The sequence below is a fragment of the Varanus komodoensis genome, unplaced genomic scaffold (genome assembly GCF_004798865.1).
Source record: "Varanus komodoensis strain SLA01 unplaced genomic scaffold, ASM479886v1 scaffold9, whole genome shotgun sequence".
NCBI lineage: Eukaryota > Metazoa > Chordata > Lepidosauria > Squamata > Varanidae > Varanus > Varanus komodoensis.
Window position 1 is genome coordinate 7082814 of NW_025336598.1, and position 16292 is coordinate 7099105.

A 16292-nucleotide genomic window follows, 5' to 3' on the forward strand; every position below is an offset into this window, starting at 1 on the left:
CATAAATGACTTATCATCAACCATCTCTTGTCTCTGCACCATTTGGTCTGGGAGGATTAGTACTACACAGGGTATCTGCACAGCACTTTTTGAATGCCCCACGCACCTCTCACGCATTGTCTCAGTGAGTGTTACAACAGCCTTGTCAAATGGGTAAGCATTATTTCCCTTTGAGACAAAGAGATAAGGGAAAAGAGAGGTTGGTCGGATAAAACATCTTAACTTTTAGTTTGGGAAAAGATTTAATCCCAAAGGAAAGGGGCATATATACCGAGACACAGGAAACTTCCCTGTCCACTAGCAGCTCTGTAGTTTCAGGCATAACTCTCACTTTTTCAAATGTGCTTATGATACTATTTCCCAAGTGAATGCTGTACATTTTTTCCATACTGCTTTCTGAAAGGGGACATGGAATGGAGAAAATAGTTTGCCACAAACAGACAAGTGTGAGAGCAGTTCCCTGCTATATCCATATTGCAGCCTGTGTGGGTTGTTGAGAGGGAATGTCCCTTACAGCACCCCTGTAATAGAATCACAGTTACTATCGAGGAAAATAAAATGGTCAGATACTATTGACCATACAGAGCAAGGGTCAGTTACGTAGTGTTATACCAGGAAGACACAAAAGGTTGAAAATATAAAATAAACCTCTCTCCAAGTCAGAATATTTATAGATAAGTCTGGAGGTAAATGTTTCAACACCAAATGTCCTCAAAAGACTTGTACTTCATGATGACCATGTACAAAAGTAACCATGTAGAAAAGTAATGGAATGTTTTGACTATGACATTTTCTGTTACTAATCACTGCATAATGCTAATGTATAAATTCACTCTGTAGGATGCCTGTGCACCTGGTCTTGGCTGGAGGTGGGTTCACTCTCTATTGCTTCACTCTCTACAATAGAGCCCTTTTTAAATAAAATTACTTGCTGGTTTTGCTGGTCTCTCTCGCAACAAACACTTCTCTTTTTGTCCCCAGCACTATTACTGGTTACAGATGGGGGTGAGACAGATTTGGATTCCCAACTCAAAAAACCACGTAACTCTCAGATGGCAGCAAATGTCAGTCTACTAATCTGTATTCTCAGACCTACTTCAAGGCCAAATTCTACATTCAGCTATATGCACATGCCTCATGTTCCTTTGACCTTTCTGGAGACTGGATTCACTTTTAAACATAGTTTAAAATGCAATTAAATTTGGCACATGAAATTGAGGCAAGGATGCTTGTATTAGATGCTAACTTTGGTTTCTTTGGCTCTATCAGTCACATACTCCCAAACAAGTCATAGCACATTCATACTAATTAGAACTGGTGTGAGACAATTTTAGATGTAATCATGACTGTGTATCATTCTGGTTAATCCCTGATTTTAATCATATTTAAGATTCCTGTTTTCAGCAGTTAAACAGTTCCATACTTGTAAGAAGAAGACTGACTGTTACCATCACCTTCTAATAAATTTTTGTCCCTGTTTTACTTGCGCTTATGTGGCTACATATTTGGACATATAAGTGGATTTGTGTTATTTAAGAGCAGGAGAACATGCAGGTGCCATGTCAGTCATATACCATTTCATGCAATATACAAAGGACTTGTTGCAATATAGAAAAACAAGCACTGATGCGATTATCACATGATCTTTTTCACAGGTGCCCAGGCTGCCCTCGTAGATTGATCAGGTGACAGATTTATTCTACGAATATTAAGTTCAGTTGCAAAGGCTCTTGCCTTTTGATAGAAGAAGAGGGACATCTCTCGATCCACAAGGAAGTTGTGGTAGATTATTGCGAGCCTTGTGTAAATCTTCAGTTGAGCCTTTTTGTTGCTCAAGCCCATGGCAGCTGCAAGAGCCAAATTATAGTAGCCAGCAGCATCAAAGGGATCCTGAAACAAAGCAAAACATGATCCACTGTTAAATTTAATATGATTTTATTTGGATAGTACATAATTAAGAATGATTGTAATTTGCACTATAGAAAGGTGAAGCAAAAAACCATTTGTATGCAAACAAGGAACTCTGCAGTTCTAACATTCTGAAAGAGTGTAGCCTTCAAAATTCCTCGGCTCCTTACTACTGTTGTTACCACTCTTTTCACTTAATCTTGCCCTGAAATTTTAAAAGAAAACAGAAGGCATACTGTCAAGACAAGGTGGGGGGGGGCAGGGGGACCATTTACAGATGCTTAAAACTTTATGCTGAAATCTCTATCAGCATAGTGAAAAGCACTTCTTTCTATACTGCTGCAATGTTGGCCAAACATCCATGCACTTGGAATGCTCCATAAAGGTACAAAACATCTTTTTAAATGCCACTTAAGAAACCCTTCCTTTTATCTTAAACAAATAATGACCAAGTGTGTAAAACCAAGCCCGTCTCACCACACCTTTCCTTCTCTATTCCCTGCTTTATTCCTCAGTCTAGTGCACAAGATTCCTTGTATGCCAAGCCACAGCAGTCACAAAAACAAAAAGTTAAATAAAATATGGAATCCCCACATCTTATAACATCACTCTCTTTTAAAGAGCTATTCTAAAGATTTGAACTTAATACAGGGGATCTGTGGAGTGTAAGCCTTCCCCACTTTTATGCAAATAGCTTTCTCATATGTCTCAATCAACAAGTTCCTGAAAGGAACAAAGAGGGTTGTGGGTGAAACACAGATAGCAGTCACTGGGGAAAGGACTGTAAAAAATGTTCACCCAACTGATCCTGTAAATCATGGATGGAGAATTTGTGGCCTCTAAATGTTGTTGAACTCCAGCTCTCATCAGCCCCAGCCAATAACACAAAAAGTTGGAGATGGAGGAAGTTGCAGTGCAACATCATCTGGAAGGCTTTTGGCTCTTCACTCTTGCCTAGATAATGAATGACATTTTATGCATCCTCCCAACTCATTCTTAAGACAGCTCCTTGGAAGCCACTTCTAACTTTGGATACTGGGAACCAATCCACTTACTTGTGCAAAATGGTTATTTCTGTTCTAAGTTTGTATCCATTTTCTCAGATGAAACTAAAATATAACCCATATTTAGATATCAATTCCATCCAACTGTCTTACCTTTAGATCATAGAAAGTGATGTCTCCAAGAACAAGGTATACTCTTACATAGTATAGGGCTTCCTCATCAAACTCAAGGGGTGAGGGACAGAGGGACAAGGCCTTTAAGAAAAAGTGTTCAGTAAGTTCACACTGCCCTAGATGGTGGTAGATAACAGCTAGTCGATGATATGCTATTCTTTCATTTAATTGATTCCCTGAGGAGGTAAGCAAAAGAATCCACATTTTATTTATTTATTAAAACATTTTTATGCCGCCCCATTCGCCGAAGCCTCGGGGCGGCTTACAACAATAAATTAAAAATAATTATAATATGAAATTACAAAAAATATAAACATTAAATTAAAAATACAAAAATACAATATAAAATAAGCCACCCTGGCCAGAAATCCAAGAAACTTTGAAATCCAAGAAACACTGAAATCCAAGAAACAAAATACTGAAACAACACCATTTATAAGAATATAAGAGAGCATTTTATGAGGAAATATAGGTAACTTATGTCCAACTGACTCATGCTAGAGCTTCAATATCCCTTTAAAACAGGGGTCTCAAACTCAACTTACCTGGGGGCCGCTGGAAGTAGAGTCTGGGTGAGGCTGGGCTGCATCAAGTATTGCACCACCGTGGGGGTGGTGGGCCGCTCGTCCCGCGTGGCTCCCGGAGGCCGGCCCGGGCGCCGCCGGTTCTTTGAAGGCCGCAGGGCCCCTCCCCCATGCCCCACCCATCCCGGCAATTGGCCCGTGGGCTGCGAGTTTGAGACCCCTGCTTTAAAACATAATGGATTTCCATTCACACATTCAAGGCCAAACTGCAGCCACATATATTAATCATAGCTTGATAACCTCCTTCTTTGTCACAAAGATACTTAACTCTTTGTCCACTAGCCACTCTTCCAGAAACTCCTTCCCCACAACAGGATTCAAAATGCCTGAGTCCCAGTCCCATGCTCTTAACCACTAAACTACACTGGCTTGTATATTATAATAAAGTTGTATCAGTATCTCATACACATTTTTTTATAGTAACCATCCTTTCCTTCCCTCACTATAAGTTCAGTAAAAGATAAAAATAATTTCAAGGTAGAAACTAGCACCAATTCAAATATCGCCAATTTTTCTTTGGTGATGTTTCTATTTTGGTAAGAATTCATTGTATTGTATTGTATTGTATTGTATTTTTAATGGCCAGTTGTAAACCACCTGGAGAGCTTCAGCTATTGGGCAGTATAGAAATGAAAATAATTTATTTTCTCCCTATGAGAGAGGAGGCTTATCAGGATGGCAAAATCTTTTCAAAGATCTGGCACAGATGTTTAGATGGGGTGGGGGAATCTAAATTTACAGTATTGATGAGGTGCTCTGGGATGTTTGGAATAATGTCCGTTCTTCCGCAGCTTAAAAGGCTAACCATGCCTTTGTTGTGTACATCAGTAGCCTGGCTGCCACACACTTTGAAACTGGAACCTCAATGCTTGAAAGGTGGCTTTCTTCCTTAGGAGAGTGCCCATTCACGGAGTTCAGCTGATGGGACGCTCCTGGTGGTCCTTCAGGGATCCATGGCCAGTTTACCATTTACCCTGAGAAGAGCCTTCCATGTGGCTGATTCCTGTCTGTAGCACTCCTGGCCTCTGGAAGTCAGGCAGGCCCACACACTACACTGTTTTTAGCACCTCTGAAGACATTTTATTTGAACAAGTCCTCCTTGCCTGAGCAGCCATATTTTATTGACACAGACTTTAGAAAGCTTTTAATAGAGTGTTTTTCCCCTTTTATTGTTTGCTGATCCAGAATCTGACCAGATGTGGCATAAAACATCACAGTCAGAGGGGAAAATCACTGAAAACATGGCACAACCCAACGGGCTCACTTACAGGCTAAAGACCTTCTTAAATATGCTTGCGTCATACTTTATGTTGCAACTGAATTGCTATCTTATTTGCTTTTGTTGTAAGTTGCTCTGAGAACTTCTATAGGGCAGAGCATAAACACTGTAAATAAAAGAAATAGCACTAAAATCATAGCACAATGCTACTTGAGAATTGCTCAGTTTGATTTATAGGCCTTAAGTCCTTTAATCCTGACTTAATTCTGTTGTAGCATGAGCAGAAATGTCTGCTCTGCTACAATGAAAAGGATTGAAGACTGTTCACTTTATGAGTTATGAAGTCTTACAAAGAAATCTCATGGCTGGTTCCCATGTCCAAATTCATCACCTAGTGATTGCTACCTCAGATGTAGACTTGGCATGCATGAATATAAAAAGGTTTTTGGTTAGTAAACTAGGGTTTATTATAACAGGAGCAGGCCCAGGCAAGCCAGGGATCCACATGCTTCCCCAGCTCCTCCTCTTCTGGTGCAGCCATTCAGTCGAAAGTCATCCAGTTTTAAGGAATGAGAAATGTATATGCATATCTGATAGGGAGGTGTTCTCTTTACCTAGATTGACGCTGAGCATTAATGATGCTTGCGCATATCTCAGACACTCCTCATATGCCTTCAGAGCAAACAGCACTCCCACCAGTTTGTTGAATAGTCGAAGCTCAGCACAGCTGTTCCTTGTCTTAACAGCAATTGGCAGTGCCTTGTCCTAAAATGAATGCAATGCGAAAAGAACATTTGGGCAATTACCCCAAAATGTATGTTTGGTCACACATCATTATCCCATACATTAAAGGCACTGCTATATGCCTATCAGAAGTATGGTACAATCAAAACATGACTCAGTTTGTGAAAAAAATTGAACAATCAAGAAGAGAACACCAACCCTGTAGAAGGGCACTGCTTTTTCCTTTTCTCGGTCTCCATTAAAAAAGATGTCTCCTGAAGATTCAAACACTTCCATTTCTAGATTAGGATCTTCAGTACACAAAGCAGCATTTTGGGCAACCTAGGAGGAGAGAGATATATACTACAATATTGGGAAATAAAAGTATTGACTCTCTCAAGTAGAAACATTACATAACCCAGTAACCATTTTTATTCAGTTTTCTCTTTGTGAAATGTGTTTAATGCTATGTTTCCATTTATCACTCTTTAGAATTAGAGATACTGTTGTAGCCATGGCCCTAAAGTTCATCTGAACATTGCATATTATGTCCATATAGGTATATTCTGTTTCAGACATTCTCTTTGGCCTTGATTTAACTGCATCCAGAGCAACCGCAATGGATTCAAGATTTGAATTCCACATTCCTTGTGGAATCCATAGCTAATTTAGCTGTCAGATTTGTGCAGGTGTATTGGGAACTATGCAGCAGCCATTGCAGCAGCCCAAGGGGAAGGAGGACAGTCACCTGCCCAGAGACTAATAATAGGTTTGCTTGTGCCTCTACCTCCTTGTGGATGGACTTCACTGCCAGAAAGTTCCTGCTCCCAAAAGAAGTCAGAGATGGTGACACAGCACTTTTGCTGGCAGTCCTGTCTAGATTACCCATTAGCTAGCATATCCCTAATGGGTAACACCAAAAGGAAGGTGCCTTGAGACTGAGGATGGTCTTGTAGCCATTCTTCTGTTGTGCATGGGTGAGCATCTGGGGGTTCTTTTCCCCTTTGGTATTTGGTTTGCATGTGAGGGATGACTGGGAGCACAGTAAATTTTAACTGCAAAGGCTACACTGTCTGAGTCTTCCAACACTGAAATTTACAAAGTAGTTTTGCTTCTGCTTCAGTAGGCTCTAAAGACATATCCTGGAGAGTGGGGGAAAGTAGAGGATTTGGGAGTGAATTCAGGTAATTACTGGCAGCAGGAGATATGTTCTCTCCTAGGCTGCAATCTAATAAGGAAGCCATGGTGATTGTAAAGGTAGATCCTCTTGTCCACAATTTATTATTACGATCACCACCATTATTAATATTATTGCAATTACTTTTTCCTCCTTCCTGCAAAAACTGGTGCTCATGGTGGTGGCTTACAATATAACCTAAATTAAAAGAAAAATACAAATTAAAACATCTAAAACAGATTAAAATCACAGGTAAAAACAGGACTAACCAATTAAAAAGCCTTCCTGCTTTCATGAAGTCTTGCATTTTAATTCTCATTTATAGGGAAAATATTACTTTTCCAGGGAACATACTGATCTAATTTGTATCATGGAAACCTTATTCAGAAAAAGGAGGAAATTTGGCTTACCAAGGTCTGTTCAACAGGTTATTTCATGTTGCTGCAACCTAGGGCAGCACAGTGTGAAAATGGATAAGCTGCCATCACTTATACTAGCCAGATGCTCTATCTAGCAGTCTGCTAATTCGAGTCCATTCTGCTAGACAGTTGGGTGGCTAGATAGTGCAGGCATTCTGTTGGTCAACTACCTGCTTGGAACAAAGTGAGGGTTTGCGATGTATCACCCCAGGCTTCTTCTAGTGAGGGATTCCAGTGTCCCCACATTTCAGTTATGTGAATGGCATGGAAGAACCCCTTCATGTGGATATTATTGGGGTGTACCATGGCAGGGGTCATGGCTATGGGTGCCCATGGGTATGGCTTCAATGCAGCAGGGCAGACAGAATGTACCCAACTCTGACTAATTTACTAGCAGCTTGTACTGTAAGGGATATTTCCACTGTATGAAGTTGGTTCCATTCACTAGTACATGTAGTATGTGTAGTTATATATCAGGCATGACAGCAAAGAAAACTTTGCACTCAAATATAAGAACATGAATATGAATATATAGGGGTGCAAGTGGTGCTGCAGGTTAAACTGCTGAGTCAAAAGCTGTTGATCGGAAGGTTGGCAGTTCAAATCCACACAGCAGGACTCTTGCCAACCTAGCAATTCGAAAGCAAGCAAGTACAAATAGATAAATAGGTACCACTTTGGTGGGCAGGTAACAGTGGCGTGCACCTTGGCATTTAGTCATGCCGGCCACATGACCACAGAAGAATCTTTGGACAACGCTGGCTTAGAAACATGATGAGCACTGCCCCTAGATCAGACACGGCTAGCATGCATGTGCGGGGAGAACCTTTTATAAGAATATATTCAAATCTAAATAAATTAAATCTTCCTGTTCTCAGCTGAATTCCAGATGAATAAAGCTAGGCACAGTATTGCATTACTGAGATGAAATAACCAAAAAATTAAATGACTTGAAGTACCATATTTTAGCTATGAAATACCCAGTTCAAATCTGTTCTCTCATTTGAAATTGCCTCTTTACAGTTTTGAATCCTGAGACTATCTTTAATCTTACCTGGATATAAAGATCTACCAGCTCATTTTGCCTCAATATATAATATATTTTTCCTGCTTGGAGCCAAGCCTGTGCTTCCCTTTGTTTTTCCTGAAGATCAATGAATATTCCAAGGCTTCTCTTGGTGTATTCCAGGGCAAATCTGTATGCCCTAAAGGAAATGAATGCATGTAAGAAAAATAAATACCAGTCCCCAGCTAACACTGCATAACTTTCTTGAAAATAGAGTATTTTCTAGCTACTGTATATACTGTTCTTAAAAACTTCTGATTATTGTAATGTATCCATAATTTCCTCTGATATTGGATCATGGTATAAGATCCTTCCTTGTCCTGCCTGCCTGCCCTGTGGAGTGGCCACCTGCCTGGACCAGAGAGGCAGCAGCTGGGCCCTAAAGGGGGGGCTATCACCACCACCAGCTACTTTGGGGAGAGAAGTTCAAGGCAGTGGCCTTGGAGATCACTCATTTGGTACCTGTTCAGTGACTTCTTCAGGACTGCTGAGGGTCACCACAGGAAGAGGTCAGTCTCGCAACAATTGCTACTGATCAGCTTAGAAGTGTAGTAGTCAGCATGTTTTTATTATACCCATTTTAATTAAGTGTCTGTATAACTTTGGGGAGCAAGGTAGTGCTCCCATTACTGTCACAGGTAGTGTTGGAGGATCAACAAGCCAGCTGAGGAGAAAAGGGTCTAGATACCTCGTAGCTATCGCCTATAGTTTCTCTCCAAGCTGGATGATTCCTGGCAGCCTTACCCATTTGTCCTCAGGTCTGGGGCTGATGTTGTTGAATGCCAGGCTGGGCTAGAATAAGATCTCTCTCATCCACGACTTGGTTGTGGATGAAGGGACTGACATGACTTGCATCACTGAGACCTGGGTGGGTGAGCTGGAAGGGGTTACTCTCTCTCAACTGTGCCCTCCTGGATACTCAGTACAGCAACAGCCTGACTGGAGGGTAGGGTAGGGTGGGGGGGGTGGCAGCTGTGGGCTACAGCAACAGTCCTCAACCTTTTTGGTACCAGGGACCAGTTTCATGGAAGACAATTTTTCCAGGGACCGGTGGAGGGGTGGGGATGGCTTCAGGATGATTCAAGTGCATTATACGGGTGCCTCATACTTTGAACTTAATTCATTTCAGGAGAACGTTTGAACTCTGAATCGTTCAATGTCCAAATCAATTTTCCCCATTAGAAATAATGGAAACTGAATTAATCCATTCCCAACCCTAAACAATGCCCCTTTGATAAATTTAAACAGCAAATATGGCCTCCTGAAACCAATTAAGTTTGAGATTATATATGAGGTGTGATAAAAAAATTCAACAAATGTTTTAAAAAAATTAAAAGATACATTGCCATTAAACCCCCTCAAAATTTGTAAGCCGTCCTGAGATGCTAAGGCATGTGATGATGGCATATAAAAATTTTAAATAAATAAATAATAAATAAAATGTTCCTCCTAGCTTTGAACACACTTACCCCATCATTCTTGAGTGTCTTTAAGTTTGTTTCTTTATAAAATTTGTATGCCATCCAATTACTAACGTCTCTGGACGGCTAATAGTTGCACATGATAGTTGCACTGTCATGGCCGCCTCGATGTCCTGAATCAATTCAAGATAAACGGATTCAAGGTGAGACAAATCGATTTCAAGCCAAATAGATTCAAGACAAGATGAATTGATTCAAGACAGAGCAATTCAAGGCCAGATGAATCAGTTCAGGACATCGAGGCTTTTTCCCCCGACTGGGGTGTACAACTGATGATTTTTTGTTGTGACTGCATTTTTTTCTCTTTGCTTGCAGTTTGAATTAGAAGCATTGTTTGAACTGCAGAGCGATCTTATTTCAACCCTAACATTTGAACTCTGGATCATTTGATGTTAGAGCCCTGCTGTGTGGCCCAGTTCCTAACAGGCCACAGTCTGGAGGATGAGGACCCCTGGTCTACAGGAATACAATCTCCCTCTCTGGGCTTCCTGTTCAGTCGAGTGTGGATCTTGAGCATTAGTACCTTGTGTTGGGTGCCTGAAACAGATTAGAGATTCTGCCAGTGTCATATCCACCCTGCTGCCCATAAGATTCCATGCCTGAGCTAACAGAGGTCATCCTGGACTTGGTGTTGAGGACCTCTAGAATGATGGTTCTTGGAGATCTTAACTTCCATGCCAAGGCTGCTGTATCTGGGGTGGCTCAGGACTTCATGGCCACCATGGCAACCATCAGACTGTTTCAGCATATTATTGGCCCAATTTATGTAAAAAAAGACACTCTTGATCTGGTTTTCTCAACAACTGCAATTGCTATTATAGCATTGTTCTTTTCTATTTTGTTGTGTGTGTGTTTATAATTTTGTTTAACCCACTTTTGTTAACTGCCCAGAAAGCTTAAGCTATTGGGTGGTATAAAAATGAAATGAATGAGTAAATAAATCAAACTAGTCATTTACTTATTCCAATAGATAAGTTTAAGCTGGAAGGTTGGACAACTATTCATTCTTTGTGGAATCCTTATCTTCAATAAAAACAATACTTAGAAAAATACTTAAAATACTCTTAACTTTTCTGCTGGGTCTGCCAGAACCTCATACTAAAGAAGTGTGGGTATAATACAAACCATTTGCTTACTAAAACCTCAATCCACATACAGCAATTGAAACCTCTGTAGCATCTAGCTTAATTCCAGAAGTTGATTAATAGTAACCAAACAAAGCACTTGAAATGCAGTCAATTAAATCCTCACACACTGTTACATACCATCAAGTCTCCAACTAATGGAGACCATATGAATGAATGTTCTCCAAAATGTCCTGTTTTTTGCAGTTCTGCTCAGTTCTTAATTCAAGCCTGAGACTTTCTATATGGAAATGATCCATCTCATATTTGGTCTTTTGGCTTTAACTTTCCCTAGCATTAGAATATGCCCAGAATACAACAAGCTCGGTTCCATCATTTTGCTTCCAGGAAAATTATTTGACCTAAGACTCACTTGTTCATCTTTCTGACAGTTGAGGGTATGTAGAAGCAATCCTCTAGCACCATGTTTCAAATGGATTGATTTTCTTCCAGTCAGCTTTCTTCTCAATCCAGTCTAAACACCCACATGTAGTGATCAGTAATACAATAGTGTGGCCTCAGTTTCTAGACAAACACTTGAAGATCTTTTCTAGTTCCTTCAGTGCTGCCTTTCCAACTCCTTGGCTGCAGTCTCCTTTGGAAATGATTGTGCCAAGGCATGCAAAATCTTTCACAACTGCAATTACTTTGTTGTTGACAATAAAGTCATGTAATTCTTCTGTAGTCATGATTTTTGTTTCCTTCAATGTTATTTCTTAAATGTTATTCAAGTTGTACTTTGGCACTATGGGTCAGTTAGTGATCTTTTCCAGCTTTATTCTGATAATCTCATATTAATTGTTCATGGTCGCTATCACAATCTGCTCCAGGTCTTGTTCTGGCTTTTTCATCTCCTATTTACAATTATATAGTCTGTTTGATTTCTATATTGGCCATCTGGTGATGTCCAAGCATGCAGATGTCTGGCTGGTTGCCTGAATTTGCAATATACAGTTGGTGGTTTCTAAGAATTTTGAGAGTCATTTTCCTGCTTTTTCTGACCCCTAAAAGCCAAATCCTCCCATAACATTGGACTCTGTATTGTTTCCTACATTTGTGTTCCAGTCACTTTTGATTATTAGCATATCTTGTTTGGGTGAGTTATCAATTTCTTGTTGGACATAAATTTTTTCAATTTCTTCTTCAGTATCTGTTGTTGGATCATAAACTTGAATGATGGCTATATTGATAAGTTTTCAAAGAATTCTGATAGATATGATTCAGTTTGTATTATAGCCCCTTACTGCTTGTACTACATCTTGCCTCAGTATTAGAGCCACTCTGGTTCTTCTGAGTTCGTAATTTCTAGAGTAAACAACTTTCTGTTTGTCTGACTGAACATGTCCCATGCCAGTCCACTTCAGTTTGCTCCTACTGGTTATTGTGATGTAATGTTCCATTACTTGTTTTACAGTTGATTCATACCTCTCATGTTTCACGTACCAGTTGTACATGTTGTGCAGCATCAGCTTACCTTTTGCTGCTGTGTTTGTCAGTCACTAGACTTGCTTTCGGCTTTGCTCTAGTTGCATCATTAGTGACAGTGCTATTTGTTCTTGTAGCTGGTTGAGTGTTTTCCAACCTGGGAGCCTCCTTGTCTGGCCCTACTCATTATAGGGTCTTCATCATTGTTCATTATAGGGTCTACAAGGTTTACCACTGCCTTCTCCTGCATAGCACGAACCAGAGTTAGCTTCAGCATCACTGCCATTGTCTGTAAAAGACCCTCTGCCAGTGCCCCCTTCAACTACTGCTGCCATCCAGTAGTAGCCCTTCAGGAGTTTCTGATCTCCCGTGAGCATTAGATTGATCAATTCACTTTCACTGATGTGATCGCTACTTTTAAAGGGGGTGGGTGCATTTTAGGCTGCTGTCTCTGCTTTGACCATTCTCTGTGACACTGCTGGGAGTACAGGCTAGTGAGAGAGTCTGCCCCCTGGCAGCATTTTTCTTGGCTTCTTTTACACTCTCAAAGTGCTTCACTACATTAAGGTGTGCACCCAAAAGGGGGACTGTGACATTACCAAAATGAACAATAATGGTATAAGCTCTGTAAGCCTAATATTTTGGAAAAGCCAATAAATTATAACAAAAATCAACAGGCAAAAGAACCCCTCAAACTTTTGGGCTGCAAGTGCTCATGTGCTACTAATAACTGCATTAGCAACAGGAATGGAGAATGAGGAACTCTTAGCAGCACGAAGGTGAACTAATAGGAAAAGCATACCATGCAAGTAAGTACTAAAGCTACAGAAATCCTGCCAGAAAAAGTATGGCAGGCAGTTCTTTAACCTCTAACCCAGCCCCAGTTTATATTGCTGTGTACTGTCAATTCTTCTTAACCATTTGCTGTCACAAATGACATGAAGGTTCTATGTATAGAGGGGATAGATACCTTGCAAAAACTGCTGAATAGAAAGTTTGCCATATGGTACCTCATACATCCTGTCAGGTAAAGGTCAAGCTACCTACCAATAGGGATGATGACTGGGATATGCCCTCAGGGCAATGTTGTGCCTAAATATAGCATTTTACTCCCTCACCAATCCTACTTTATACATGAATGGTAGTCTTGCCCTTGTAAAAGAGGCAGACAATGTCCAGAGCATTGTTTGGGTCAGGTTTTTTAAAATTTTTATTTTTAAAAATAATTATTTTTTTATTTTTTTAAAAAAATGTTATAAAAATAACATTGTTACTAGATATGGATAAGATGCATCAAGTCTAGCCTGCTTTTATAGGCAACACTTATCCTTAATAAATCTAGAAAATGTCCATCTGAGTCCAGGTGGTTGTAAATGCATGGGGGGTGGGAAGAAAGAGAGGTTCCTTCTTTTAAAGTGAAGCCATAACTTGCTAACTCCTGAAGAAAATATAACTTGGGTCCATCCCAATTAATAACTATAGCCCAGTGAGTAGCCTTCCATTCTCAAGCAAGTTAGCAGAGTGTTGTTTAACCAACTCTAGTTATTCTTGGATGACATTGATATCTACATCTAGTTTCATAAGCTTCAGGACTGGCTTTGGGATAGAAACTGCCTTGATCATCTCATGGAAAGTCCTTAATGAATAGAGGGACAGGGAAGGTGGGCCACTGATTTTCTTGGACCTTGAAGTGGCTTTCAATTCCATGATTCTGGCAAGGGTCTTCAACCTTTGGGGTCTCATTTGTGCAATTGGCAATTTGAAATAGTACCCTCAGTGGCCACCACAAACTGACTGCAATAGGGGTGGAGCCCAATTACAAACATGCCTGAAGTCCCCCCTCCCCACTGCATCCCTTACATGCATGAATGTGCACTCCATGTATGTTACCACTGTGGCCTCCCCCCCCCTTCTTTATTGTCTCTGGTTCCTCTTTCTTTTCCCCCCATCTGTTCTCACTCCAGTGCTAATGAAACTAAAAGCATTGAGATGATGATGAGAATAATGAAAAGGGTTAGATCCAGAGAACTAAGAAAAAATTAAATCAAATACCATTTAGTGTATGAATGACACTTTTCTTGCATAAAGCTCTAGTCCAAAGCATAAAATGAATTTCTATAAGTAAAAGATTCCTTCTGAATACAGAATGGCACTTTTGAACCCAACCCATTGACATAAAAGCAATGTAACTAAATAGCATTCACTATGAAACAAGTCAGCCCTCAGAGTTGCCATTTTTTACCTTTCGGTGCCTAAAGACAGATACAGCTGACTGATGGTTTCCAATATCTGTCCCTCCATTACTTTGTCAGACATTTTCCTTACTAAGGAGAGTTGATATTCATTGTAGATGACACACTGAGCTTCATCTGGAAGAACTGTACTGTAGAACTGGCATAGATACTGAACGGCCTGGAGCTGCCCTATAAAGAAGAGGTAACAGAGGCTTTAATTGAACAAGTCAGTTGCAAAGCAACATACTGCAATGTATATTTATTTAGCTTGTATATTTTCCTGCAGGCTCAAGGTGGTTTATTGTCACTGATATCTTTCCAAGATAGTAATCTAAAAATGTTGACCTCTTATTTTGCTGATCCAGTTTAATTAATTGAGTTATATCTTAATTCAACAATGAAAACTATAACATTAGATAATATTATGGGGCAGAATAGAAAAATGAACATGGAAGACTACAGAAGGAGCTGAAACAGTTAGACCATGAATGAGATATAGTAAAGAATTTTGAATATCAAGGAAATTCATCCCCTATGCTTGCTACTCATAAACTTCCTCAAAATTATGTTAGAGTGGTAATCAACCTAACTGTGATTTGGACTGAAATATGTGATCCAAACAAGAAAATTCTTCATTTGGGAGATGGGCATTAGCTCAGGAAAAATATGGGGAAAACCCCAGTTAACCATCCCCCAGTCTCAGTTCTTGGCAATTCATTTGACTAAATGGGTTGGATCCATATTCCCCCCTCTATTTTGCCTTGGAAGATTGCTGGTTAGCATAATAGGTGAGGAGATGAAGGCTTTAGTAAATGTCTCTTGTCTTAGGACATTCTCTTTTTTCTATAAACATGATTATTGGAAATTTCACTGTTTTTTCTGCAGGACCTCGGCTCCTTTCTGCTCCTACAATGATTTACCACTGGAAAGAAAGAGCCATGAACCGCTTGGCTGCACGAGGCTTGGTGAACTAGATACTGAGGCTAAGGTAATCTGAAAGTAATTTTTAAAATCAATATTGGTTAAAGGTAACTGGAAGAGTGACTTTGGGATCTTAACTTGCTTAAAAGTATATTTCCCACTAGATTAGTGAAAGTTGTCAAAAAAAATTTAGAAATCCACTACTGTAAGCCTCAAAATTCTACTTCCAAGTGCTGATTTAAAAAATCTGTTGTTAATACTTCAAACACTGGCATCCATAATTTATTGTAAGCAGTCCCAAGATGTTCTGTAAGGGACGGGAGAGAAAATCTTTTAATAAATACATAAATAATCGACCTGAAAAATTCTATAATTATGCAAAATTTCAAAACAATCTGATACACAGAATCAACATGTTAAAACATGCTCAAAATTTACGCAAGTATACTTTTTACTGCAGTGTGTGGCTTGTCATCACTTCTTTTCTTTAAATTCCAAGGCAAACTACTTCATGGAGACATGCCTTTCATTGTGTTTTGGTGGAATTCTGACCATTGATTTAAAAGGTTTTTCTGTCCCATTAAAGTCTATGAGAGCAAACTAATGGCAAAGTTATCCTGGGTATATACTCAGTTATACTCTGATGAGAGAATGTTCCTAGTCCAGGATTTTAAATTCCAGTATTCTGGCAATGAGGAAAGGGGTAGCAGGAAGCCGTCAACCGAGCTAAGTTTGAAGGCAGGGAGAATTACTCTTACTAACTGAGAGAGCAAATAAAAGTGAAAAAGCTATGCTGGAACCCTGTGCAGGATTGCTCAAAAGTAAGCCCTTCA

The 16292-nt window shown here is 39.8% G+C and overlaps 1 protein-coding gene across 1 annotated transcript in view; it reads right to left on the bottom strand.

Moving 5' to 3' along the window:
- Nucleotides 1-1053: 1053 nt before the first annotated feature.
- SH3TC1 (SH3 domain and tetratricopeptide repeats 1) overlaps nucleotides 1054-16292 on the bottom strand; it is a 45487-nt gene continuing 30248 nt past the window's right edge. Inside the window, exons 12-17 of the mRNA XM_044418520.1 lie at nucleotides 14547-14727; nucleotides 8263-8413; nucleotides 5832-5954; nucleotides 5504-5654; nucleotides 3066-3262; nucleotides 1054-1890 (exon numbers count right to left, since the gene is read on the bottom strand). Of these exons, the coding sequence (XP_044274455.1) occupies nucleotides 1636-1890; nucleotides 3066-3262; nucleotides 5504-5654; nucleotides 5832-5954; nucleotides 8263-8413; nucleotides 14547-14727 (1058 nt within the window). The 3' untranslated portion in view covers nucleotides 1054-1635. The remainder of the gene's footprint in view (nucleotides 1891-3065; nucleotides 3263-5503; nucleotides 5655-5831; nucleotides 5955-8262; nucleotides 8414-14546; nucleotides 14728-16292) is intronic.